This window comes from Lepisosteus platostomus, chromosome 23 (assembly GCF_059453375.1).
Source record: "Lepisosteus platostomus isolate fLepPlt1 chromosome 23, fLepPlt1.hap1, whole genome shotgun sequence".
NCBI classification, from domain to species: domain Eukaryota; kingdom Metazoa; phylum Chordata; class Actinopteri; order Semionotiformes; family Lepisosteidae; genus Lepisosteus; species Lepisosteus platostomus.
Genome location: NC_142633.1, coordinates 8,129,288 through 8,149,884, shown reverse-complemented (window position 1 = coordinate 8,149,884; position 20,597 = coordinate 8,129,288). Strand labels below are relative to the sequence as shown.

The 20,597-nt window shown below is 42.9% G+C and overlaps 3 protein-coding genes across 4 annotated transcripts in view; 1 reads left to right on the top strand and 2 right to left on the bottom strand.

The window, feature by feature from the left end:
- The window catches only part of fhad1 (forkhead-associated (FHA) phosphopeptide binding domain 1), a 51,822-nt gene extending 49,844 nt beyond the window's left edge, over positions 1-1,978 (bottom strand). For both annotated transcript variants that reach the window (XM_088616998.1, XM_088616999.1), the window contains exons 1-2: positions 1,707-1,978; positions 846-958 (exon numbers count right to left, since the gene is read on the bottom strand). In XM_088616998.1, the coding sequence (XP_088473124.1) occupies positions 846-953 (108 nt within the window). In that variant the 5' untranslated portion in view covers positions 954-958; positions 1,707-1,978. The remainder of the gene's footprint in view (positions 1-845; positions 959-1,706) is intronic.
- Positions 1,979-3,905: 1,927 nt separating this feature from the next.
- LOC148641977 (chymotrypsin-like elastase family member 2A) lies at positions 3,906-9,147 on the bottom strand. Its single transcript, XM_088617615.1, has 8 exons — positions 9,074-9,147; positions 8,050-8,138; positions 7,418-7,515; positions 6,915-7,037; positions 6,556-6,692; positions 5,385-5,530; positions 4,439-4,591; positions 3,906-4,024 (listed from the first exon to the last, which is right to left on the bottom strand). Exons 1-8 carry the CDS (start codon positions 9,111-9,113, stop codon positions 4,007-4,009), a joined length of 804 nt encoding a protein of 267 aa, XP_088473741.1. The 5' UTR covers positions 9,114-9,147; the 3' UTR covers positions 3,906-4,006.
- Positions 9,148-13,550: 4,403 nt separating this feature from the next.
- On the top strand, positions 13,551-20,398 carry LOC148641976 (chymotrypsin-like elastase family member 2A). The gene is made up of 8 exons (XM_088617614.1): positions 13,551-13,704; positions 14,268-14,356; positions 16,063-16,160; positions 16,428-16,550; positions 17,073-17,209; positions 17,823-17,968; positions 18,801-18,953; positions 19,664-20,398. Exons 1-8 carry the CDS (start codon positions 13,665-13,667, stop codon positions 19,679-19,681), a joined length of 804 nt encoding a protein of 267 aa, XP_088473740.1. The 5' UTR covers positions 13,551-13,664; the 3' UTR covers positions 19,682-20,398.
- The last annotated feature ends 199 nt before the right edge of the window (positions 20,399-20,597 follow it).

Here is a 20,597-nt window from a genome sequence, read left to right as displayed (position 1 = left end):
AAACAGTTATTATTGTTATTGACACAGACCCAGGAAGCCTTAAAGTTGTACAGTAATTCCTGCAAAATGTGCATCCACAAAGTATTGGCTCACAGGCGTGAATACTTCAGGAGCCAAGACATTTCCATTTTCTGTTTCTCATACATGTTTGTTATACAAAAAAAATATTCTTGCCCCTTCAAATTGTTGGGTATGTTGTGCGTATAAAAACTATTTAAATACATCACAAATTCTGGCCTTCACACAGCAATATATGCAAATGTTCGGGTGGATGGGGCGGGGAGAGGTGAATATTTTCTGAAGGCATTGTAAATAGCATTTCGAAGCAGTTTGGCCGAACCCGTTTATAAAAGAGGTTTTATAGGAAAAACGTGCACACGCTTATAATCACTCTATCTTATCAGAGGGCCACTTCTTCCTGGCACTCTGGAGACCAAGGCAGAAGCACACAGCATAAGGCAGGACGCCAGCCCATTGCAGAACACACACAGCCAGGGACAACTGAAATCCACAGTTCCCGGCCCAGCACATCTTTGGAAGATGGCAGAAAACGGGAGCAGCAGGTCAAACCTCATGAGAACACTGAGATAACCACGAGGAAGGTACCCTAGTCCAATGGTGAACCTAAACCATGAGGCAGCAGCTCTAAACTACCATGGCACTGTGTTGCTTGTCACAGTGACAAGAAAAGATTACAGTCACCGGAACTGGAATGCATGACTTTTGCATTACATCAAAAGGCGCTTTCTAAAAAAAATGGAACTGATAACTGAGCAGAAATAAACACCAAGGGAGTGACAGAGCCTGTCGTCATGAGGCCTGAGTTTTCTTTAAAGACCCGTTACCTCTAAACACAGATCGGAGTCTGGATGTCCGCCCACGGTGGTGGTTTTGGGTCGAAGGACAAACGTTCCTTCCTGGGATTTCAGATACCCTCTCATGTTCCACAACATGCAGCCTAGAACATTCAGAAAGCTCCTCATTAAAACTGTCGGTGTGAAAAAGACTCTGACAGTTTATCACCATTCTGCCAGGCTGAAGTGCCTGCTGTAGCCCCAAGACTAATTCAACTTGCTAAAACAGAAACTGGAATAAAAAGGAATAGGAAAATGGACCTGCCTGAAAGGCAGAGAGCTTTGCAAACTCCTTCCTTACTGTTGCTTTCTATAGGCACTAGGTAAAGTGGACTAAAACACTGATAACACTGTAACAGTACTGTTAGTACACTACTAATGTTGAGGGCTTAAAATCATGGGCAGCTCATAATTTATCTTTGTAAAAAAGATGTATACCTGAACACATGTCACATTAAAAGCCCAGTGAGTTCAGAAAAAAAAAACTAAAATATAAATACACAAGACATACTGTATGCATATATATATATGCCCTTCAAAATTAAAAGTATTGAGCTTTTAATCCATAATCAAGAATTGTATCCTTTTTCCCCCCAAAATATTAATGTCTATCAATAATACTTTCTTTAGCCATCCTTTGTCTCTCCTCACAGAATTCATTTCACCACTGTTTATTTCGGAATTACAATACAGTATGTCTTTTGAACGAATACTGTTTACGCATCAAGTGAGGCCGGTGGTTTACTGTTTTAAACCCCATTTCTGTGAATTGGTAGCGCTGCTCAGTCGCTATCAACCCAACTGTTAAACGCCGTGCAATAGTGTGTTCGTGTGCAAAATATCAGTACTTACAGTGATGCTGTTTCCAAACAATTCGATTCTCACAGCAATTGTTTCCAGAGAAACTGTGCCCGGCTCTTGCAAGACTATCTCCGGCTCGGGGGTTCCTCAGCGTGAGGATTGTGTATCAGCGCCATGGAGACGGAAATTAACTCCGCCTTCAGTGTCCGCACTGTGCGTAACGCGGATCACCAAACCTACTTCAGGACATAGTTCGTAGTTTTCTCAGTTCAAATTAAAGCTGTTTTTCATGTTTCTGTTCACGAACCATTTTCTCTTACAATACCACATGGTTTTTACTTTCTCGTTTGATTTGATCCTTGAAGTCTAATCTATAGAAATGCCAGACTTTGTACATACAGTAACTTACTACTGAGTAAGCACAGGCGCACATGATGCAGTAACAAGGCAGTTAGATTCTGCAGTTTTACATAACTAGAACTTAATTATTCAGTTTACTCGGCACAGCGACACGTACAACAATTAATATTTACGTGCTGCGCTTTCCTGTATTTTCAAGGCAAAATTGTAGTGATTGAAGTTAATGACGATTTGACTTAATATTTTCATTTCATTTTTATTTTACAAAGGAAGATTAAAGATTTTAAATCCAAAAACATAAATACTTAAATACCCATAGTGTTTTGAAGAAACATATTTGTCTCAAGCTTGTATTTGTCTCTGTTGCATTAAGTAACATTTCTTCAGTGTTCTTTATGACCACTAAGAGATTTTCATGATAGACAAACTCGTTTTTGTATTTACATCATATTAAAACATACCAAGAGCATTGTTTTGAATTGTTTTTTTTCCCCTAGAGGGTTAATGCTAGTTTTAATGTTTGAAAAGGGTCTCTACATCCTTACACAGGTAATTTGCATTCCAAATGCTCTAACCTTAAAACATTAACCCAGAAAAAAACATATAATGAAGTTAATTAAATGATTTACAAATAATATTAAGGAATTATATGCTTTACAGTAACGTCAAATATTCAATATTTTTTATGTATGTATTAGAGTGGAAGAAGCTGATGATAGCTTGTTGCAGCTCCCAGAGCAACGATGTAAACATTTGATAAGCGATTTATATATCACTGAGGAAACCACTGCAGGGTGGAGTTCAGCTCCCTGTCAAATCCTTATTACAACGGCACACATGGACAAATACAGGGTGGACTGCAGGGCACAGAATAAAACATTTGGAAAGGCGAAGAGGTGGTTTTGTCAAAACAACAGAAACTTGAGATTGTTTAAGACAGCTGCTCTTCAGACCAGCTGAAGGAAAAGCAGACGGTCTCTGTAAATTCTACAGCCAATGCTACAATGAGGTCAGGAGACATGTCCAACCCAAGAGGACGCAAAGGGCTGTGGGAACATGGGTCATGTATTTAAAACTGGGAGCAGGAGGTACTTTCTTTACCCAAAGGGTGGTGGGAGTCTGGAACAAGCTGGCTTCTTTTAAGAAATGTCTGGAAGAGAGCCTGGGTTAAATTAGCTACTAACCACCAAATGACCAAGATGGACATAGTGGTTGATAACAATTCTTATGTTATTACGTGTTTCTGCAGCATATGCTCCATAGCACTGACTGTTTCCACAGAGATGTCCTCAACGGTACCTGCATAGCAAAGCAAGTCTCTGGCAATTAGAACTGCTGTAATGTATGTAATGTAGGCTTGTTCTGTATAGGGAGAGAGGACTTCCATGTACCGTTTCTTTTCCTCCTTAAACAGGCTGTGTGAACCTCTGGCAATCGAGTGTGTGCTTGGAGAAGCCTGGTGGGCCGTGGGCTCTGTGTTGTTCAGTAGACAGTGAGGAGTGTGGGAATTACTAGAGAATAAAGGGGGCAATACTGGTGTCTGGTGCTGGTCTGTGGGTGCACTGGTGGTTCTGGGAGATATAGAGAACCTGTTACAGGGAGTGGGGTGAAGGGTCCTAGCACCCTTATAATTGCTAAGTGGCGTAGATGGCTGACTTTCAAAAGCAGTTCCTGCATTTAGGGGTCACCATTCGTGACAAAAGTATATATGAAGGCTTCCCACACAGTGTTCCTGGAGTGCTTTGGTGGTAATACGCTGAGGAAAAGCCTTCTGTGCTGAGTGGATTCATATTCCTGTTGTCAACTCTGCTTTCAACATCACAAGAAACCGAGGCTACGCCAGTGACTAGTGAAGTGGGCATTTCCATTCAGCTACAAAAAACCAGAACGTTTGAAGAAGTGGAGGTAGTTGACAGTGCTATTTATTCACATTATTTTATTTGTCATACAGTTCTTTCGTTCATCAGCAGTAGTGTGGACTGCACTCTTCTTTAGTTTCTAACCATAACCTGTGAAAGGAAAAACAAAACCCTCCTTTAGCTGAGCAAATGCATACAAATGCAATAATTTGGCTATGCAAAGCCGTACTGTGATTTGAGCGTGCTTCCAAATACGATAGCATTCAATATGGATGGATTAGCAGAGGTTGTGTGTATCTCTTAGGACAGCTGTGATGCAAGAGGGCAAGATGAACCAAGAACAGTTTATTCACATAGTGAAATTATATTTTTCCTGTTCATTTTTTTGCCTTGTGTTCAAAGTACTATTCTTTGAACATATTCTCCCTTGTTCTTCATTGTTGATACTTTTGTAGCTTTGTTAAGTATTCCAGCTAAACTAGGTCATCGTTTTCTAAATAGTATTGCAAGAAAGCAGCACAGAAATGCGAACTCCAGCATGTAGCTACGTTTGTCTGGACTCACGTTGTTGATCCAGCTGATGTAGGCGCTGACGCGGGTGAAGACAGAGGGCTTCTTGGGGTAGTTGCAGCCCAGGCTGGAGCCGAAGCTCACGATACCGTGGACCTCCCAGGACCCATCACTGCCCTGGCAGTTCAGGGGGCCGCCAGAGTCTCCCTGGACAACACAGTGACGTGTGACACCTTCACAACAAGGCCTCCTTTCGAAAGTCAGGTAGAGCTGCACAGCATTGTTGTACAACAGCAGGTCTTCAGAACCAGACCAGAACAGGAAGCATTTCTTTGTGCAGGCAGTTACTGGAGATTGAAACGAGCTGCTTTTTGAAGCTGATACCCTGGCCTCCTTCGTGAAACACCTGGTATCCTCGGGTCATTTAGCTACGAGCAAACAAACAATTGGCCTCTCGTTTGCAGAATTTCATGTTTTTATGGCTCTACTTCTCTCCTGTTCCTAGTTCTCTGCGATTCATGTCTTTCTGGTGTGTCTCGTTGTGTAGCCTATTTATTTCCTGCTTCTGCTCCTGCGCTCAGCATTGAGGTTCGGATGTCCTGAAACCCGCCAAGCACCAGGTCGCCCCACGTCTGCAACCTTAGGGCATAGGTTTCTATACGGCATTTCCTGAACAGCTAAGCCCGGGCTAACCACTGTCTCACCGCTAGGCATAGGGTCTATTTCGCTCTCCTGCCATTCTACGGTTGTCCCTCCTGACATCCATGACACTTTCCTCTCACATTCCTCGTAAACCTTGAAATAAACTGAAGATACACACCCTAATCAAGTATGGTAAGGCACATTTAAGGTGTAGGCTGTGATAAATCTTAGCGCAAGGATAAATCTTAGGGTATTGTAGTGATGTGGCCATAGTCCAAATACCCGCTTTTATGTATTCTAGGAAATCATTGGAGATAGAAAACGATTTTCACTGAAGGGCACTCATCCCGAGACTCACGTTGCAGCTGGACAGCTGCCCATCCCCTCCTGCGCACACCATGGTGGTCTTCACCGTGCTGCCCCACCAGTCCGGCTGCGTGCAGGTGGCGTGGTCGACGACGGGCAGCAGGGCCTGCTGCAGGGCGTCCGCCAGGGGTCCGTTCGCTGAGAAGACAAACGGCTGCCCATCAGGGTCAACCCCCAGTGCCAGCTGCAGAGCCCCGACACCAAACACATCCGCCAGGTGCTGATCTTTTACTCACGCAGAGCTCGTGCGCCTTGTAATTAGTAATGTTGACTTTATGCCCTTTAAAAACACTGGGAAGAATTCTTTCTAATTAATCTCATAAGATGAATTCATGTTCATTTGCGCACTATTTAAAGACTATGTTAAAACTGATTAATCAAATAAAAAGGACTGGCTTAAAACAACCGGTATATTCCTACACCAAGGCTACCACAGCTAACACAACCATTGCAGCACACTGAGGTCGTACTCAAGGAGGGTCAGTGCTGATGCTAAAATAATAATAATAATAAACTTTATTTTATATAGCGCCTTTAAAGGTGGCTTCTCAAAGCGCTTTACAGGATGATAATAACAATGAATAAGAAGACTACAACAATAATTAAGAAGATTTCACAAGATAGGACACAAATAAAATTATACCAATACAACAAGAACAATAGAGGAGACCATGGAAGGTGGTATTAAGAAGAGCAGAGGGGTGAAGGATGGAACCAGTTAAGTAAAGGCTTTTCTGAAGAAGAAGGTTTTGAGTCTAGATTTGAAGGAGTTTAGAGAAGGTGACTCTCTAATATCCTTGGGCAAAGAGTTCCAGAGATTGGGGGCATAGCAGGAGAAGGCCCTGTCGCCCATACAATGTAGACGGGCGTGGGGGACAGTAAGGAGGGCAGAATTTGAAGAGCGGAGGTTGCAAGGTGGGGAGTAGGGCGATAAAAGTTCAGACAGGTATTGAGGTGCCAAGCCATGTAAATCCTTATAGGTGAGCATGAGGATTTAAAAGTCTACGCGAAATTTGACCGGAAGCCAGTGCAAGGACTCCAGGATAGGAGTAATGTGAACACTTGCACTAAGTGCACTAACTTGTGAGTATGTGAACATTTGCACTAACTTGCACCAAAACAACAGACAAGCCTGAATCAACCCCCCCCCACCCCGCACTCACTCCAGAGACGGCCCCAGCCGGTGACGTAGCATGGTGCTCTGTTGGGCAGGATGACCCCAGCGTCAGGAAGACAGGCAGGCATGATGGTGTCACTGATGGTCACGGGAGTCTGGAGCTTCACCAGGGCGATGTCATTCCTGAGGAACACAGAGCCTGGAGTGAGGACAACAGGCCCGGGCAAACCTCAAGGCTCGGTCGTTCATTCATTTCCCCTTTCTGCAGTTAAAATGTTGTTGTAATAGTGATGTAACTGATGGACAGGAGCGCGAGAGCCTTAAAACACTTTTCCTTTTCATTCCTAACACCGCCCGGTCAAGAGTTTTTTCCCCTTGAAGGAGGACGTTGCCGCCCATACACACCAGATGTAGTAAGAGTTCCAGTTCTCATGGACGACGATCTTAGCCGCACGGATGGCCGCAGATCCGGGCTCTGACTCCTTCAGGTTGTACTTGCCCAGGACCACCCTGTAGGTGTTGCTGCTGCTGCAGGGTGACGACGAGAAGTGGACAGTGAGTGGAAAAACTGCAGACAGGTCAGAAATGAATCGCTACCAATTTATTTTTATTGCACGCACAAAATAGACCCTACATTAGGTACGGATAATGTATCTTTCAAAGCATCCTGTGGCACACAGCAATCATCAAAGGTCTAACTGTCTGGATACTATGTTTGATAACTATAACTTAAAATTAAGTAAATTGTAGAGGGATTCTCCTCTTTGCCTAGTTACATAATCATCTGTCAAGCAGCTCCTCCAGTGACCTAGGGATGAGTCATACAGCCCGGAGATGAGAGCCCGAAGGCTCTTGTTAATGTGTGTGCAGTCCCCTCAGCAGAAGTCTCCCTCTCCTCCTGCTCTTACCTGATGCAGTGCGCAGCAGTGAGGACCCAGTTGGACGCGATCAGAGTCCCGCCGCAGGTGTGATACCAGTTATTATTCCTCGTGTACTGGAGAGAGATCTAACGCCCGGAAAAGAAGAAAAAAATCACCAAAGATTCAGCCCTTTTAGATCCTTTCGGCTCTCTCTGCAAAAGCCTTTTCTTTTCCACTTCACATCCGGACTTAGAAAGTCAAACCTGCAAAACACAGACCCTGTTCGTAATCCATTGACTGAATCTGCTCATCACTAGGAACTTCCTTCTGAAAGGTGATGCACAGCAAGCTAATCAGACCAGCTAACAAACTGCAGCTGTATCAGCTGATGGCTGTAGGGTCTTTGCTCCTCAGCTGCATAAACATTACTGGCTTAAACAGACAATTTGGATGTTTTTTTTTTTTTTTACAGAAGAGATTATTCTGCAAGCGCTTTGTGGCAATCTGTAATGAGCTACAGCAAAGACATATCAATCGATTGACTCGGTCTAGTGCTACAGTAGTTTCACTGCTTAGAGTTAGCATACAGAGCTCCAACTAGGAAACTACTGCTTGTGTTGCTCACAGTCCAAAGCAGAGGGCGGCTTGAACAACACGCAGGTGAGAGGAGCAGCTCTTACCTGCCAGGGCCAGCTGTGCGGTCTGGCGTCCTGACCCCCCACGACTCTGGTCACCACGGGGGCGAAGGTGGGCCGCCCACAGCCGTAAGCTTAGACACAGAGAACACCGACCGTCAAAGACTGGGAGCTATATAACACCAACACTTACTGCTGAGGACCCAACACTTAGCAGTTCCCATTCCACATCTCAAATAGGGGTTACTAGTCATTCTGAGCTATCGACCTCTTCTGCACAAAAAAAAAGGGTAGAGTATCTTCTGATTATAGCCCAGAAGCCCATCCCAACTTCTAATTATAGTCCAGCAACAATGGATGATAGTCCAAGCAGCAACACCCCATAACTTATTTTGAAGTCATAATTTTTCTGCACAGGTGGCAAGGTTGCTCAGTGGCTGGGTTCAATTCCTGGGGTGCTGTCTGTGTGGAGTTTGTATGTTCTCCCCATGTTCATGTGGGTTTCCTCCGTGTTCTCCAGGTTCCTCCTACATGGAGCATACTGCTACCTGTAGGTTAATTGGCCCTGGCGTGAGTGTGTGTGTTTGTGCCTCTGTGGGGCCCTGCGATGGACTGGCGTCCCATCCAGGGTGTACCCTGCCTCGTGCCCAGTGCTTGCTGGGATAGACTCCAGCTCCCCTGCGACCCTGAATTGGAAGAAGTGGTTAGGAAATGGAAGGATTGATTGCTCTTCACACCAATTAGAGAAGACTTTCTTTAGGACCCAAATCGGAAGCAATTCATTGTGCATCACTAGTCTATATTTTTCTATCATTTGAAAGTTCGGAAACAGTTTCAAATGACCACTGAAATACTGAAATAATAGAGATGATAAGCAAGTGCAACCTATGTAATAAGGATTAGAATATGCATCACACGTTTCAAAAATAGTAAAATAAGCCATGATAAAGAGCTTTGCAAATTATTGTCAGATACAATTCACCTAAGATAACAGGATGGGAAACGAAGAGAGGTTTTTAAAAATCAATCAAGTTAAATTGAACTTTATTCATTTTTAATGTTCACCTACCACCAGCAGCAAAAAGCACAAGGATGACAAACTTCAGCATGACTGCGTCTTGGGTTTGGAGAATGGATGATGCTCTTTTATACAAGAAGGGCACATGTGGGGACAGAAATTAAAACGAAAAGAGAAAAAAAAAGTTTGGCATTTATGTTATCACTCATGTTATCACCTGCCTGTCAAGAGAAATATTATCACATTTATTTAACCTTGCAGATAAACACCCTAAAAATAAATGTACTTACCTCTATGTTCAGTTTAAAAATTAACTCATTAATTAGCAAACTGAGAAATATTGATGCTCTTCACATACCTTTCTCTAAAAGTTAGAGAAATCTAGCATAGCCCGGAAGTCTTTTTGCTAAGGTTTGCTTACTGATTCCAATTGATTACTTATGATTGTGGCATAGATTAATTGTGTGTCATGTTTCTCATCTGTATGCAAAAACACACTTCTGAATTCTACCTATATCTTCCCTTATTGATCTAACTGCATCACTGGTTTGGCTAATCCTCCAAGCTTTATATTGTAAGAAAATATGACAAATATTCTACATATCGATCCACCTGTCATCTATGTACAGAAAATAAGCAAAAACAATGCTCCCAGTACAGAGCAGTGGTGGTACTCCACACCTGGGACACTGCTAAATTCAAAGCCTTTCCTCTTGCTTGTGCTCTCTGTTGTCCTATACTGAAGTTAGAGGGAAACCATCCAAACTGACACCCTTAACAGCTCCCACGGCTTTGAGTTAAACAATGAATCGGTTCCGAGAAATCTTACATGCCCAATGCCTGATGAGTAGAAACACTAGTACCAAATCAATTAAGTCTATGTGGAGAGGCAAGACTTTTCTCGAGTCGATGCCAAGATCCAGCAGTGTAAGGAAGAACTCAGACAGACAACGATCATTAAACAAGGAATACACAGTAAGCACTTTAAGGTGTAAGCGATTGTACTTTGTGATCTATTTACAATTGTGCTCTAGTGTCTCTGTTGATTAACCAGGCTGTACATTTCGTACCTATTAATTCTCTATTAATTAATTCTCTATTCATTACCTATTAATGTTAAATCTGTCCAGTTTCCCGGGCCTGTTTTACCACACTGAATTTCTCTCCCTCCCAGTTCTTTAGTTTAAACCCTCTAGAAGTCCATGCATAACATGCCCTGTTTAAATTAGTTCTCCTTCAGTTGAAACCCAACCCATCACGTTTTGTTTCAAAAGGAACACCAGTGCCCCATCCAAACGGGCATAAATGTCACAAAGAAAGAAATATGGCGGAGATTTCAGTACATCTATTGGTCCATAAATATATATTTATAAAGGTCTAACCTTTAACCTTTCCTCAGACATGAGGACAAAAAGGAGAAACTAGAGAACAACACATAGGCACAAAATATTTGGCAAAATATCCATCACAGTTTTACTGGGTGAAACGGAGAAGAGCTGTGACATTAACAGTGCAAGGTGTCATTAGCCAGCAGCCATGCAGAATGAACAGATGGATTAAAAATGTAGACTCTTGTGATCAGTAATTACATTATTTGTAGGAAATATTGAAAAACTGACAGTATTCTGTAATCTCGCCAGTTTTTCTTACGATTTAACTATTTTCCATTGGCACATACTTTCTGTTTACATGTAACTGCATTTATCATTGCCAGGTGAAACTTTCACAGCCTTGAAGCTCTTACACCCTGTGCAGAATAAGATGCATTTTAAACAGTTCACAGTGCATAGTGCACAAAGTGCACAACTGTCACAGCTAATTCTTGCCCAAACACGAACAAGTACTCGTGCAAGCATGTGATCTTTGCAAGAACTATGCTTCATGGGATGTCATCGTTCCACAACTGTACCTTTACCACCAAATGCTATAAGATAAAAAACAAAAAGTCAATTTTACTAATAGAATGATTACATTCTATTATATAATACCAAACAGGCACAGTCATGTTCACACACCCTTCTGTATAAACCCAACTAACTGATTTATTGCTGTTTCACACTTAATATTCTCCCAAGAAGGGGTAGCGATAGCACAGCTGCCCCAAGTCCAGGGGTCAAATGTTCACTTCCTGCCTCAGGTGTCTGTCATGTTCTACCTACAACAGTTTTGTATGAGTTTTCAGTAGGGGGCTCTGGCTTCTTCTTAAAAAGAGACAAACTGGACAGATTTAACTTCTTATTCTAAATTGTGTGCGTGGAAGAGTGATTTTTTTATTTTTGCTTTCTTTCTCAGTGGCCATGAGGGAAGAGAGCAGTCGTGTGATCTCAGCCCAGTGTCACGGCCCAGGTTTCTGAGGCTGGCAACCATTTGTAAAATTGTCTTTTCCTAAAATCATATTTGTAATTCATATTATGTGGAAAGGCTTGGGGCATTAGGGCAGGCTATGAGAAGAAATGCCTTCATTCCAAGCAAGGCTGCATGTCATCCTAAAGTCACATACAAAATTGTTTAAAAAAAAGTTATAAAAACGTGATGCCATTATTTTAAAAAAGTAAGTGAGCATTTACAACATTTGACAATTTTAGACTGATTTCAACTGGATCATATCTCTGCAACCACATCTGCACGGTGCTCTTGTTGAGGGTTACTGCTTTATTCCCTCAGAAGGCAGCTTTATGTTTGATCAGAATGGAGATTTCAACAAGGCAGTAAGTGTGAATCAATCCAAGGGTAAAAGGTGGATATGCTCGAGGCAGATCACACTTCTAGAAAACTCCCCTTATTAATATTAGCTATACTGCAACTGCTTCTACATCTTTAGGTGTTTCAGTTAATGTACTATACAGTATGTTGTAAGCATCAACAGTATGAGTATAACAACCTTGACTTCTTACTACATTACACAGACACTTCAAAATCTCTATCACAACAACTCAAGGTAACAAGGAAAACTATATTAGAGCAGTCGACATGAGGTGTGATAGCAGTTAATCTAAAATGCAGATTTATCAGAATGTACTGTCATTCTAAAACAAAATAGCTAGAAATTCAATAGAAAACTGAATTGTTTCTGCATATGGTAGGGAAAACATTAACCAGAACAATCCAAAAAGTCGAAGACTTTAGATAGTAATATTGTCAGATTATCAAATGTTTGCAGGAATTGAACACGTTTCAAATCATATTCCACATTCAAGGGATTTTTACCACCAACAACTTCAAGTACATTACAGATGTTGTTAAACGTAAGGGTTTAAACTGATAGCAACAAACTAAGGCCAGCAATAAAACCATGAGTCAGTTTTAAATTGAAGACATTATTGTTACATACTGATGGAGGTCTTCTGTTGCATTTTATATCTGGAAAATATAACCTTTACTCAGTGAAACATATTCTGAGTGAGAAAAATGAGCATGGAAACATATGGAATGTTAAAATATAGTGATATGCGAGTTTACACAGTACACACTATTGAATCACTATCACTATGTGATAGAAAACGTTTTTTTTTTGCATATTTATTTGCACTTTTTTCTTTAATTGGGCACACCTAGATCTTTCAATATTTTCCCGCAAATCTTTAAAGTTATCCATACACATCCAGAGTGTTACAAACAGTAGTTGTCATTTCTAAATGGCAGAGAGGCAACCATGAAAAAGTGTGTGTTCCTTATGTTCCTTGATGATGGTACTAAGTAAATGTTTTAAATAACATTTTGTCCTTTATTTTGATCATAACTTCAGTTTTCAAAGGGTTTTTCATTCAATTGATCATACTGCTACACTACTATACTTTCTCTGCCTTTCTTGTTATGACACATTTTGTAGCCTCTGATAAGAAATTAGGAAAAAAAGACATAAACCCTGGGCCTCATAATATAAAATGTGTTACCTGCTTAAGGAATGGTTATCAGTGAGGATGCATTCCATTTCCAGATTATTATTTTGTGAAATCTATGGTGGTAACCGTCTTAATGAGGTTGTCTCCTAGTTCCTGGAATATTTTCTGTTTTGCATGAGGTATACATCATGCATAAAAAGACTAACGAGGCTTACAAATAATGAATAGAAATGCATTTCTTCACGTAGTCCAGCTCACTGATGACAGAATTCAATATGCATATTTTAACATCGTGCATTTTTGTATATTTAGCTTACATTATTTCAGTTTTCATCTCCAAAGTGACTGCAGCGATCCAGTATTTTACTGAGGGCTGAACCACAGTACTGAACCCAAACTTTAAGCAAAGTATCAAACCTTTACCTTACAATTGAGAGTAAGGGAATTCATAAACACTTAAGCCGTGACTCAGTTTAACACCGAAGCTTTTGTTTTTTCGGAGTAATGTGCATCATACATACACTTCTTGGTTACCTCAAACTTTGATCTTTGACTCATGAGAGAAGAAAGTGAGAAAATTTAGAGCTGAAACACATGGAGGAACAGCTGATGATAAGTTAGGGTTTGGGCAGTGCACAGTACTGAAATGCAAAGAAATATATTATTTTTAGTTCATCTACAAGGTTGTTTTTTCTTTGGATCGAGAGATAAATAAACTTTCCCAGAAATCTTCACTGTCAGCACAGATCCAGCGGGTTTAAAAAGAGCAGCTCGCAGTTCCAAACCGTGAAGACGCAGCCATGATCAAGTTCGTGCTCCTTGCGTTTCTTGTTGCTGGTGGTAAGTTAAAAGAATATTTAACCTGGATATTCTTTGTAATGTGTAAATGTCCAAATTCATTTTATAGTACTCTTTAGTAACAAGAACAAAAAGCTATTCGTTTGTGAAGATTGTGTTAGTCTGACAGTCCCTGAGAGTTTGGGTATACTTCATTTCCTGATATTTCCAACATTAATTAAATGTTTCTCGTGTTCTAAGCCTCCAACAGCTAGTTCCGAAAGTTATGCATCTAATAAGAATGGTTTGCATTTGCTATTAAATTAAATAAACCGATAGTGTAATATTTGCAGTTTAAAAGCGTCACAGCTGAAGTTCAGATTTAGTGCAGAGTTTCTCAAACCCGCCGTGATGATTGGGAAGCATCATTGAGTCACACTTGTACGCGCTCTCAGAGTCAGTTTCCAGATTGAAGACATTCCTCTTCCTCCCCCTGAGCTGGCTGTGCCATTGTTTGCTCTCTGATGAGATGTGGAATGGGAACTGCTAAGTGTTGGGTCCTCAGCAGTAAGTGTTGGTGTTATATAGCTCCCAGTCTTTGACGGTTGGTGTTCTCTGTGTCTAAGCTTACGGCTGTGGGCGGCCCACCTTCGCCCCCGTGGTGACCAGAGTCGTGGGGGGTGAGGATGCCAGACCGCACAGCTGGCCCTGGCAGGTAAGAGCCGCTCCTCTCACCTGCGTGTTGTTCAAGCCGCCCTCTGCTTTGGACTGTGAGCAACACAAGCAGTACCTCAGGTGGGCAGCTGCGTCAGCATGCGCAGGCTGCAAAGGAACAGATCATGGGTTTATTCCAGGCTGAAAAGAGAAGAAAGGAAACACAACGTTTCGGCTGTGGAGCCCTCTTCGGGTTGACATGCTGACGCAGCCACCCAGCTGAACTGCTTCTGCTGCGACCCACTATGCCCTCCGCTAAATCTTTTTCTAAATCCCTTCCTCATTCCTTCCCCTCCTCCCTGGGCTACTTGCTCCCCTTTCTCACCAAACCGACATTCCTTCTCTTCACAACGATCTGTTCCAGACCAGGCTTGCTACCCACCTCCTATTCCTTGACAGGTGTCGTCATTATAATATCATTCCTAAAGGATTTCATCTGAAATTTAACACTTTTCCTTTGACTCTGGAGTGACACTCAGAGACTTACTACAACAATTTTCTAGGAAACTAATGCTTTCTACCATTTTCTCCCTCAAACAACAGATTACCCTTCTGGACAACAAGCATTTGTTTGCTAGTTTGAGCTCTGTGTCCCAGCTCTAAGCAGTGAAACTACTGTAGCATTAGACCTAATCTTTATTTTTTCTGATCTTTATTTTCTGTAGTGCTCTTCACAAGCATTAGTTCCTCTGTGTGAGTTGTTCATGCTAACATACATTTCTAAGCAATCAGAGCACTATAACAAGACCTACAGTAACTAGACCTGAATTAACTAAGTCGGTTTTACATTCGAATTGGCCTCTCATATACCTATCCATACACTTTGCTTTAACTGATTTTACTATTTTTCACCCAAATGTGTTCAGATATATGCTGTTTGTGATTTAAATACACAGTACGTTCAAAATACGAGCCCAGTTTTTCAGTATCGTACCTATCTGGTTTGGGAAGTAATAGTCTATTAGACAAATATGCTTCACAGAGTAATTAAAAACAAAAAATGAGAAGAGGCAATCTTGCACATCTGACCTGTTTGGTTAGCAGGTTAACTGATCCTAGGATATCAGACAGCCTTTTCTTGAAAACATGTGTTGACAGTATGGTTTGCTTCCCACTCCCACAGTGCTTTGTATGAAAGTAAAATGGGTGATTGTGTTAATGTGAGATCATAGAACTGTACTGTGGGAGTATCAGACTCCCAGGGCAGTGAGGTTGCAAGGTCTGAGGGTTTTTGCTCTAACTGCGTGTGATTAGTCAGTGAAACTTAATATTTCCACAGCGGTTGTGGGTACAGAACTTCATGTTTGTAAGCCTGGTGTTTTACATTCACTTAAATTATCAACCGCATTAATTCTTACAAAATATTAACATTGGCCATTTAAGAGTTGATACTACCTTCTGATCAGCAGTGGGATCTCAGGTTAACACAACTCTATGATCTATAATTTCCACACAATCACCACACATTTCCTTTCTTTATACACCCAATTTATCCAAGAACTTATGTGAAAGAGTTAAAAGACACTACAGGGAAAAATATTTGGATTGATTGCAGTGTTTGTGTTTATCGTTGCTGTTTTTAATTTCCATGCCCAAGTCTAACTGAAATTCACAAAATGGAGGCATCAGGGGGAGAGCACAATCAGCTAAAGGAATCTAAGATCTACCTTAAAACAAAAAATTGTTTCTTCCTTTTCCGGACGCTAGATCTCTCTCCAGTACACGAGGAATAATAACTGGTATCACACCTGTGGCGGGACTCTGATCGCTACCAACTGGGTGCTCACTGCTGCTCACTGCATCAGGTAAGAGCAGGAGGAGATGAGAGATGCTCATCTGGGGAACCAGCACACAAACACACAGATAACCTGCTCAGACACCAAAGTGTCTAACCCACCCCCCACGTTGTAAACCGAACAGAGGCAAATACATGTCAAGCTCTAGCCAATCAGCTGTGCCGAATCCGCCACTACGGGCTTGGTACGTCGTGACGGGCTTCATCATTAACAAAACATGCTGTTGGAAGGAAAGCCAGCGAATGACCCCTCTTCGTTTCCCATGGTGCTCTGCAGCAGCCGGAACACTTACAGAGTCGTCCTGGGCAAGTACAACCTGAAGCAGGAAGAAGCTGGATCTGTGGCCATTCCAGCTGCCACCATCATCGTTCACGAGAAGTGGAATTCTCTCTTCATCCGGTACGTACGGCTCCGGCTGCAGACAGCACCGGGATGAGCGAAAGGAAGGCCTGAGTGAAAAGCTCATAGTAAATCACCTACCCCGAGGCTGTGAGAGGCATAAACTCAGCACTTCCATTTTAAAGCATTGCAAGGCTGAGAATTAGTCTCTCGCGCTTATTGATTTTATTACTGGTGTGTGTCTAGAACGGTTTGTGCAGATGTGTTGGACGCATGCTGTCTTTTTTCGGCTATATGTTGTTGACTTTATATTGCATGTCTTTCAATCGTGTGAGCTCAGCCAACCATATTCCATGCAACTAGCTGTTCTGGCAATACAGTTCTGGAGGATCGTTCTCCAGCCTGGAAGCAGCATCTCACTCTGGTCGTGTAGCATTGAAAACGGAGCCCCGGATGATATGAGCATTGAAAAATACATTGAGGCGGGCAGACCATGAAGAGAGAAGTTGGTTAAATGAAATGAAAAGAAGGCCAAACCAGCCCTGAGCTGGTCCTCTCACTCTGACCTGTGTGCTTCCGCAGGAACGACATTGCCCTGGTCAAGCTCCAGGAGCACGTGACCCTCAGCGACACCATCATGACCGCCTGTCTCCCGGACGCGGGGGCTATACTGCTCCAGGATGAGGCCTGCTACGTCACCGGCTGGGGGCGCCTCTACAGTGAGTCTGACTTATTCTGTATCCGTCTCCCGGCTCTCATCACTCCTGTGTCACTAGGTCTGTTCCTTCTGGCTGGCTCAGCCTTCAGCTCTTGTACTCAGGCCAACGAACTCGTCCTGACAATTTTGAATGAGCAATGTGTCCCGTACAGGGTCATAGGGGAGTCAGAGTCTATCCTGGCAGGCGACAGGCACAAGGCAGGGTACACCCTGGATGGGATGCCAGTCAACTGCAGGGCAGACAGACACAAACACACACACACTCGCACCGGAAGCCAGTTAACCTATCAGCGTGTCTTTATATTGTGGGAAGAAATCGGAGCACCTGGAGAACACAGAACATACAAACTCCACACAGACAGCACCCCAGGAATTGAACCCAGGGCCCCAGTGCTGTGAGGCAGCAATGCTCACCATCACGCCACAGTCCTGCCCAATAGCAATATTAAAAACAGTGACGAATTGCTTTGCAGCTTGATTGTGTTTTACACAAAGGGAAGAATGCCTCTACTTTAATACAGCACTAAGAGCTACAAGCTCCCCAGACCCCGCTGTGCGTCCTGGGCCTGGTGTGAGGGCAGCACTAACGAGGCGCGTGCTCCTTGTCTCCTCAGCTAACGGCCCCGCTGCGGACACACTGCAGCAGGCCCTGCTGCCCGTCGTCGACTACGCCACCTGCACGCAGCCGGACTGGTGGGGCAGCATGGTGAAGGACACCATGGTGTGCGCAGGAGGGGACGGGGTGGTGTCGGGCTGCAACGTGAGTCCCCCCTGGGCCTGAGGGATTACCTGCTCAGATATCAAAGTGAAAAAAGATCTCGGCTCCGAATTCAGAAAAACTTTTACCATCCAGGTTCTGGCTGGTTGGGATCGGTTGCCAGGCACGCTGTGGCCGAGCAACTCTGCACAGGAAGACGTAGTATTGTAACGCATACGGCCGACATTACAGGTTGTGTGACCTGGCTTACCAGCGCAGGGACGTCACCGCCCTTCCCTGTGAATAGAGGGACCTCACCGGCGGATCTCCCTTTAGCTCAACTGGCTGGGTCCCTGTTGAGTGACGCCAGAGGCCTGGGTTCGAGCCCCAGCAGTGGAAGGCTGACCTGAGGTGGCAGCGGCAAGGAAGCATACCCCCGTGAACCCAAAAGCGCTACAGTATTATTGCGAGAGGAAATTCACAAATGAATAGCCATGTTTCAAGCCACTAAACACCGGGTTTTTAGTCAGTTTGCAACCTTTAGGGCGTCCACAGCTTTTAAATGGACATTTGAACAGAAAAAGGTTCATAGCTGCTTTGGTTGCATTAACAGCTGGGTGGCAAGCGATGGTCACTTCCTTTCAGTCTCCTCTCCGATCTTCAGCTTCGCTAAACTAGACTGTGCAGTTATGGGGCGTCTTAACTTAGACAGTGGTTTTATCTGCGGAGCTCTTAAAAATAGCGAGTAAGACAGCAGTGAAGGACACCAGGCCTTGAGGATTCATAGGCTTTGCTTCCACATGAGCTCCACGTGCACCTCGCTTTTGAAGGGGAGACCGTTCTGTCTGAAACGGCTTGCAGGATTCGAACGAACCGGCATTTCTCTGCTCTCCAGGGAGACTCCGGCGGCCCCCTGAACTGCCAGGGCAGTGATGGGTCCTGGGAGGTCCACGGTATCGTGAGCTTCGGCTCCGGCCTGGGCTGCAACTACCCCAAGAAGCCCACCGTCTTCACCCGCGTCAGCGCCTACATCGATTGGATCAACAACGTGAGTCCCGCCACAGTCACGCCGTCTCCACCGCCTCCCCCAGAGCTGCAACGGGAAAAATGGCTTCTCTGCCACATGACCCCCTCCCCGCGACCCTATTCAACCCTTTCCACCAGAAGACGTTTCTTTAGCACCTGGTTCTTAGCTTTGCAATCAACGGTCAATAAAAAGAAAATAGAGGAAAAAAGTGACATGCAAATAGCGAACTGGGAAAAACATCCATCCATCCGTTTTCCAACGGCTTCATCCAATTCAGGGCGAGCCGAAGCCTTACCCAGCAAGCACTGGGCACGAGGCAGGGCACACCCTAGACTGGACACCAATCCATCACAGGGCAGACACACACACACCCTCGCCGGGGTCAGCTTTCTCAGAAGCTAATTTAACCTCACAGTACTGTATGTCTGTGGACTGTAGGAGGAAACTGGAGCACCTGGAGGAAACCCACACAAACACAAGGAGAACATACAAACTCCACACAGACAGGACCCCAGGTCCAAAACTGTTACCCAGTGTCACAGGGCTGTGAGGCTAACCAGTGCTAAACCTGCGCCACCATGTTGCCTGTGGAAAAAAAAACTCATAAACAACTTTATTTTCAGCTAAAACAGCAAAAACTTTATGTCTAATTCACTATGACTTTGAAGATGAATTAGAGCATCTAGTTCCGCAAAGCTAAAAGTTCTATCTTTTCTCCATTCTTTCCACAGGCAATGGTGAACAACTGAAGAAGAGTCTGCTACTTGACTTGACAATTATATCGTTGACCAGCAAAAAAAAAAAATCTGAAATAAAAAAACAAACAAAAAATGAAAAACTAACTGTCAATTTCATGTATTAAGACATTAAGACATTTTAAAATCTGAAAGGAACCATCACACTATGGAAGTACGCACTGGAGGCATATATAACACAATGTTTTCTGCCAAAATAGTTTAATGATTTTTCCCTGAATATTAGTTTTAAGAGGAGGTCATAATATTCTTAGTTTTGAATTGATCTTATTGCCCTGTGGTTTTATTTAGTTGTATTACAGAGTTCATTTAAAATGAAGAATTAAAAAGGCTATTTTGACCTTTGCTACAATGCACATATTTAACTGTGCTGCCCTTTTTAATCAAAAATGATACAAATAGTCTTTGAGAGTAACATACAAACAGCATTTAATTACTAGGGGGAGTTAACTGAAATTCATTTGGGCAAAATAAAAAAAAAACTTGTATCTGGACATACTTTTTAAAGATAACCTGAATCTGAAGTTCTAATTTTGTAGTTTACCTCCAGTTGGAAAAAACAGGTTCTGCATTAACACTATTTTTTAGTTGAATAAAAATAAGGCCTGCATAATCTCTAGAGTATCAAAGCTATACCATTTCTTGAACAGTACTAAGAATTTTCCGTCTTAAGAAATCTTCCTTATCAGTGAATAAAGTGTGACAACTGAACAGCTGTCTCATGTTTTTTTTAATTTACATTTACATTACAATTTAAAGTTTCTGATGTTTTGGTGAAGTCAATTGCTACTACAACTTCAATGAAATACTCGGGACACTTACAGTACACACTGCTGTCCTATTCCAGATTTTCCCTGATTTTTTGGACCTTTACTTTGCCCAGAAGCACGTTGCAATCAAAGTTCAAGTT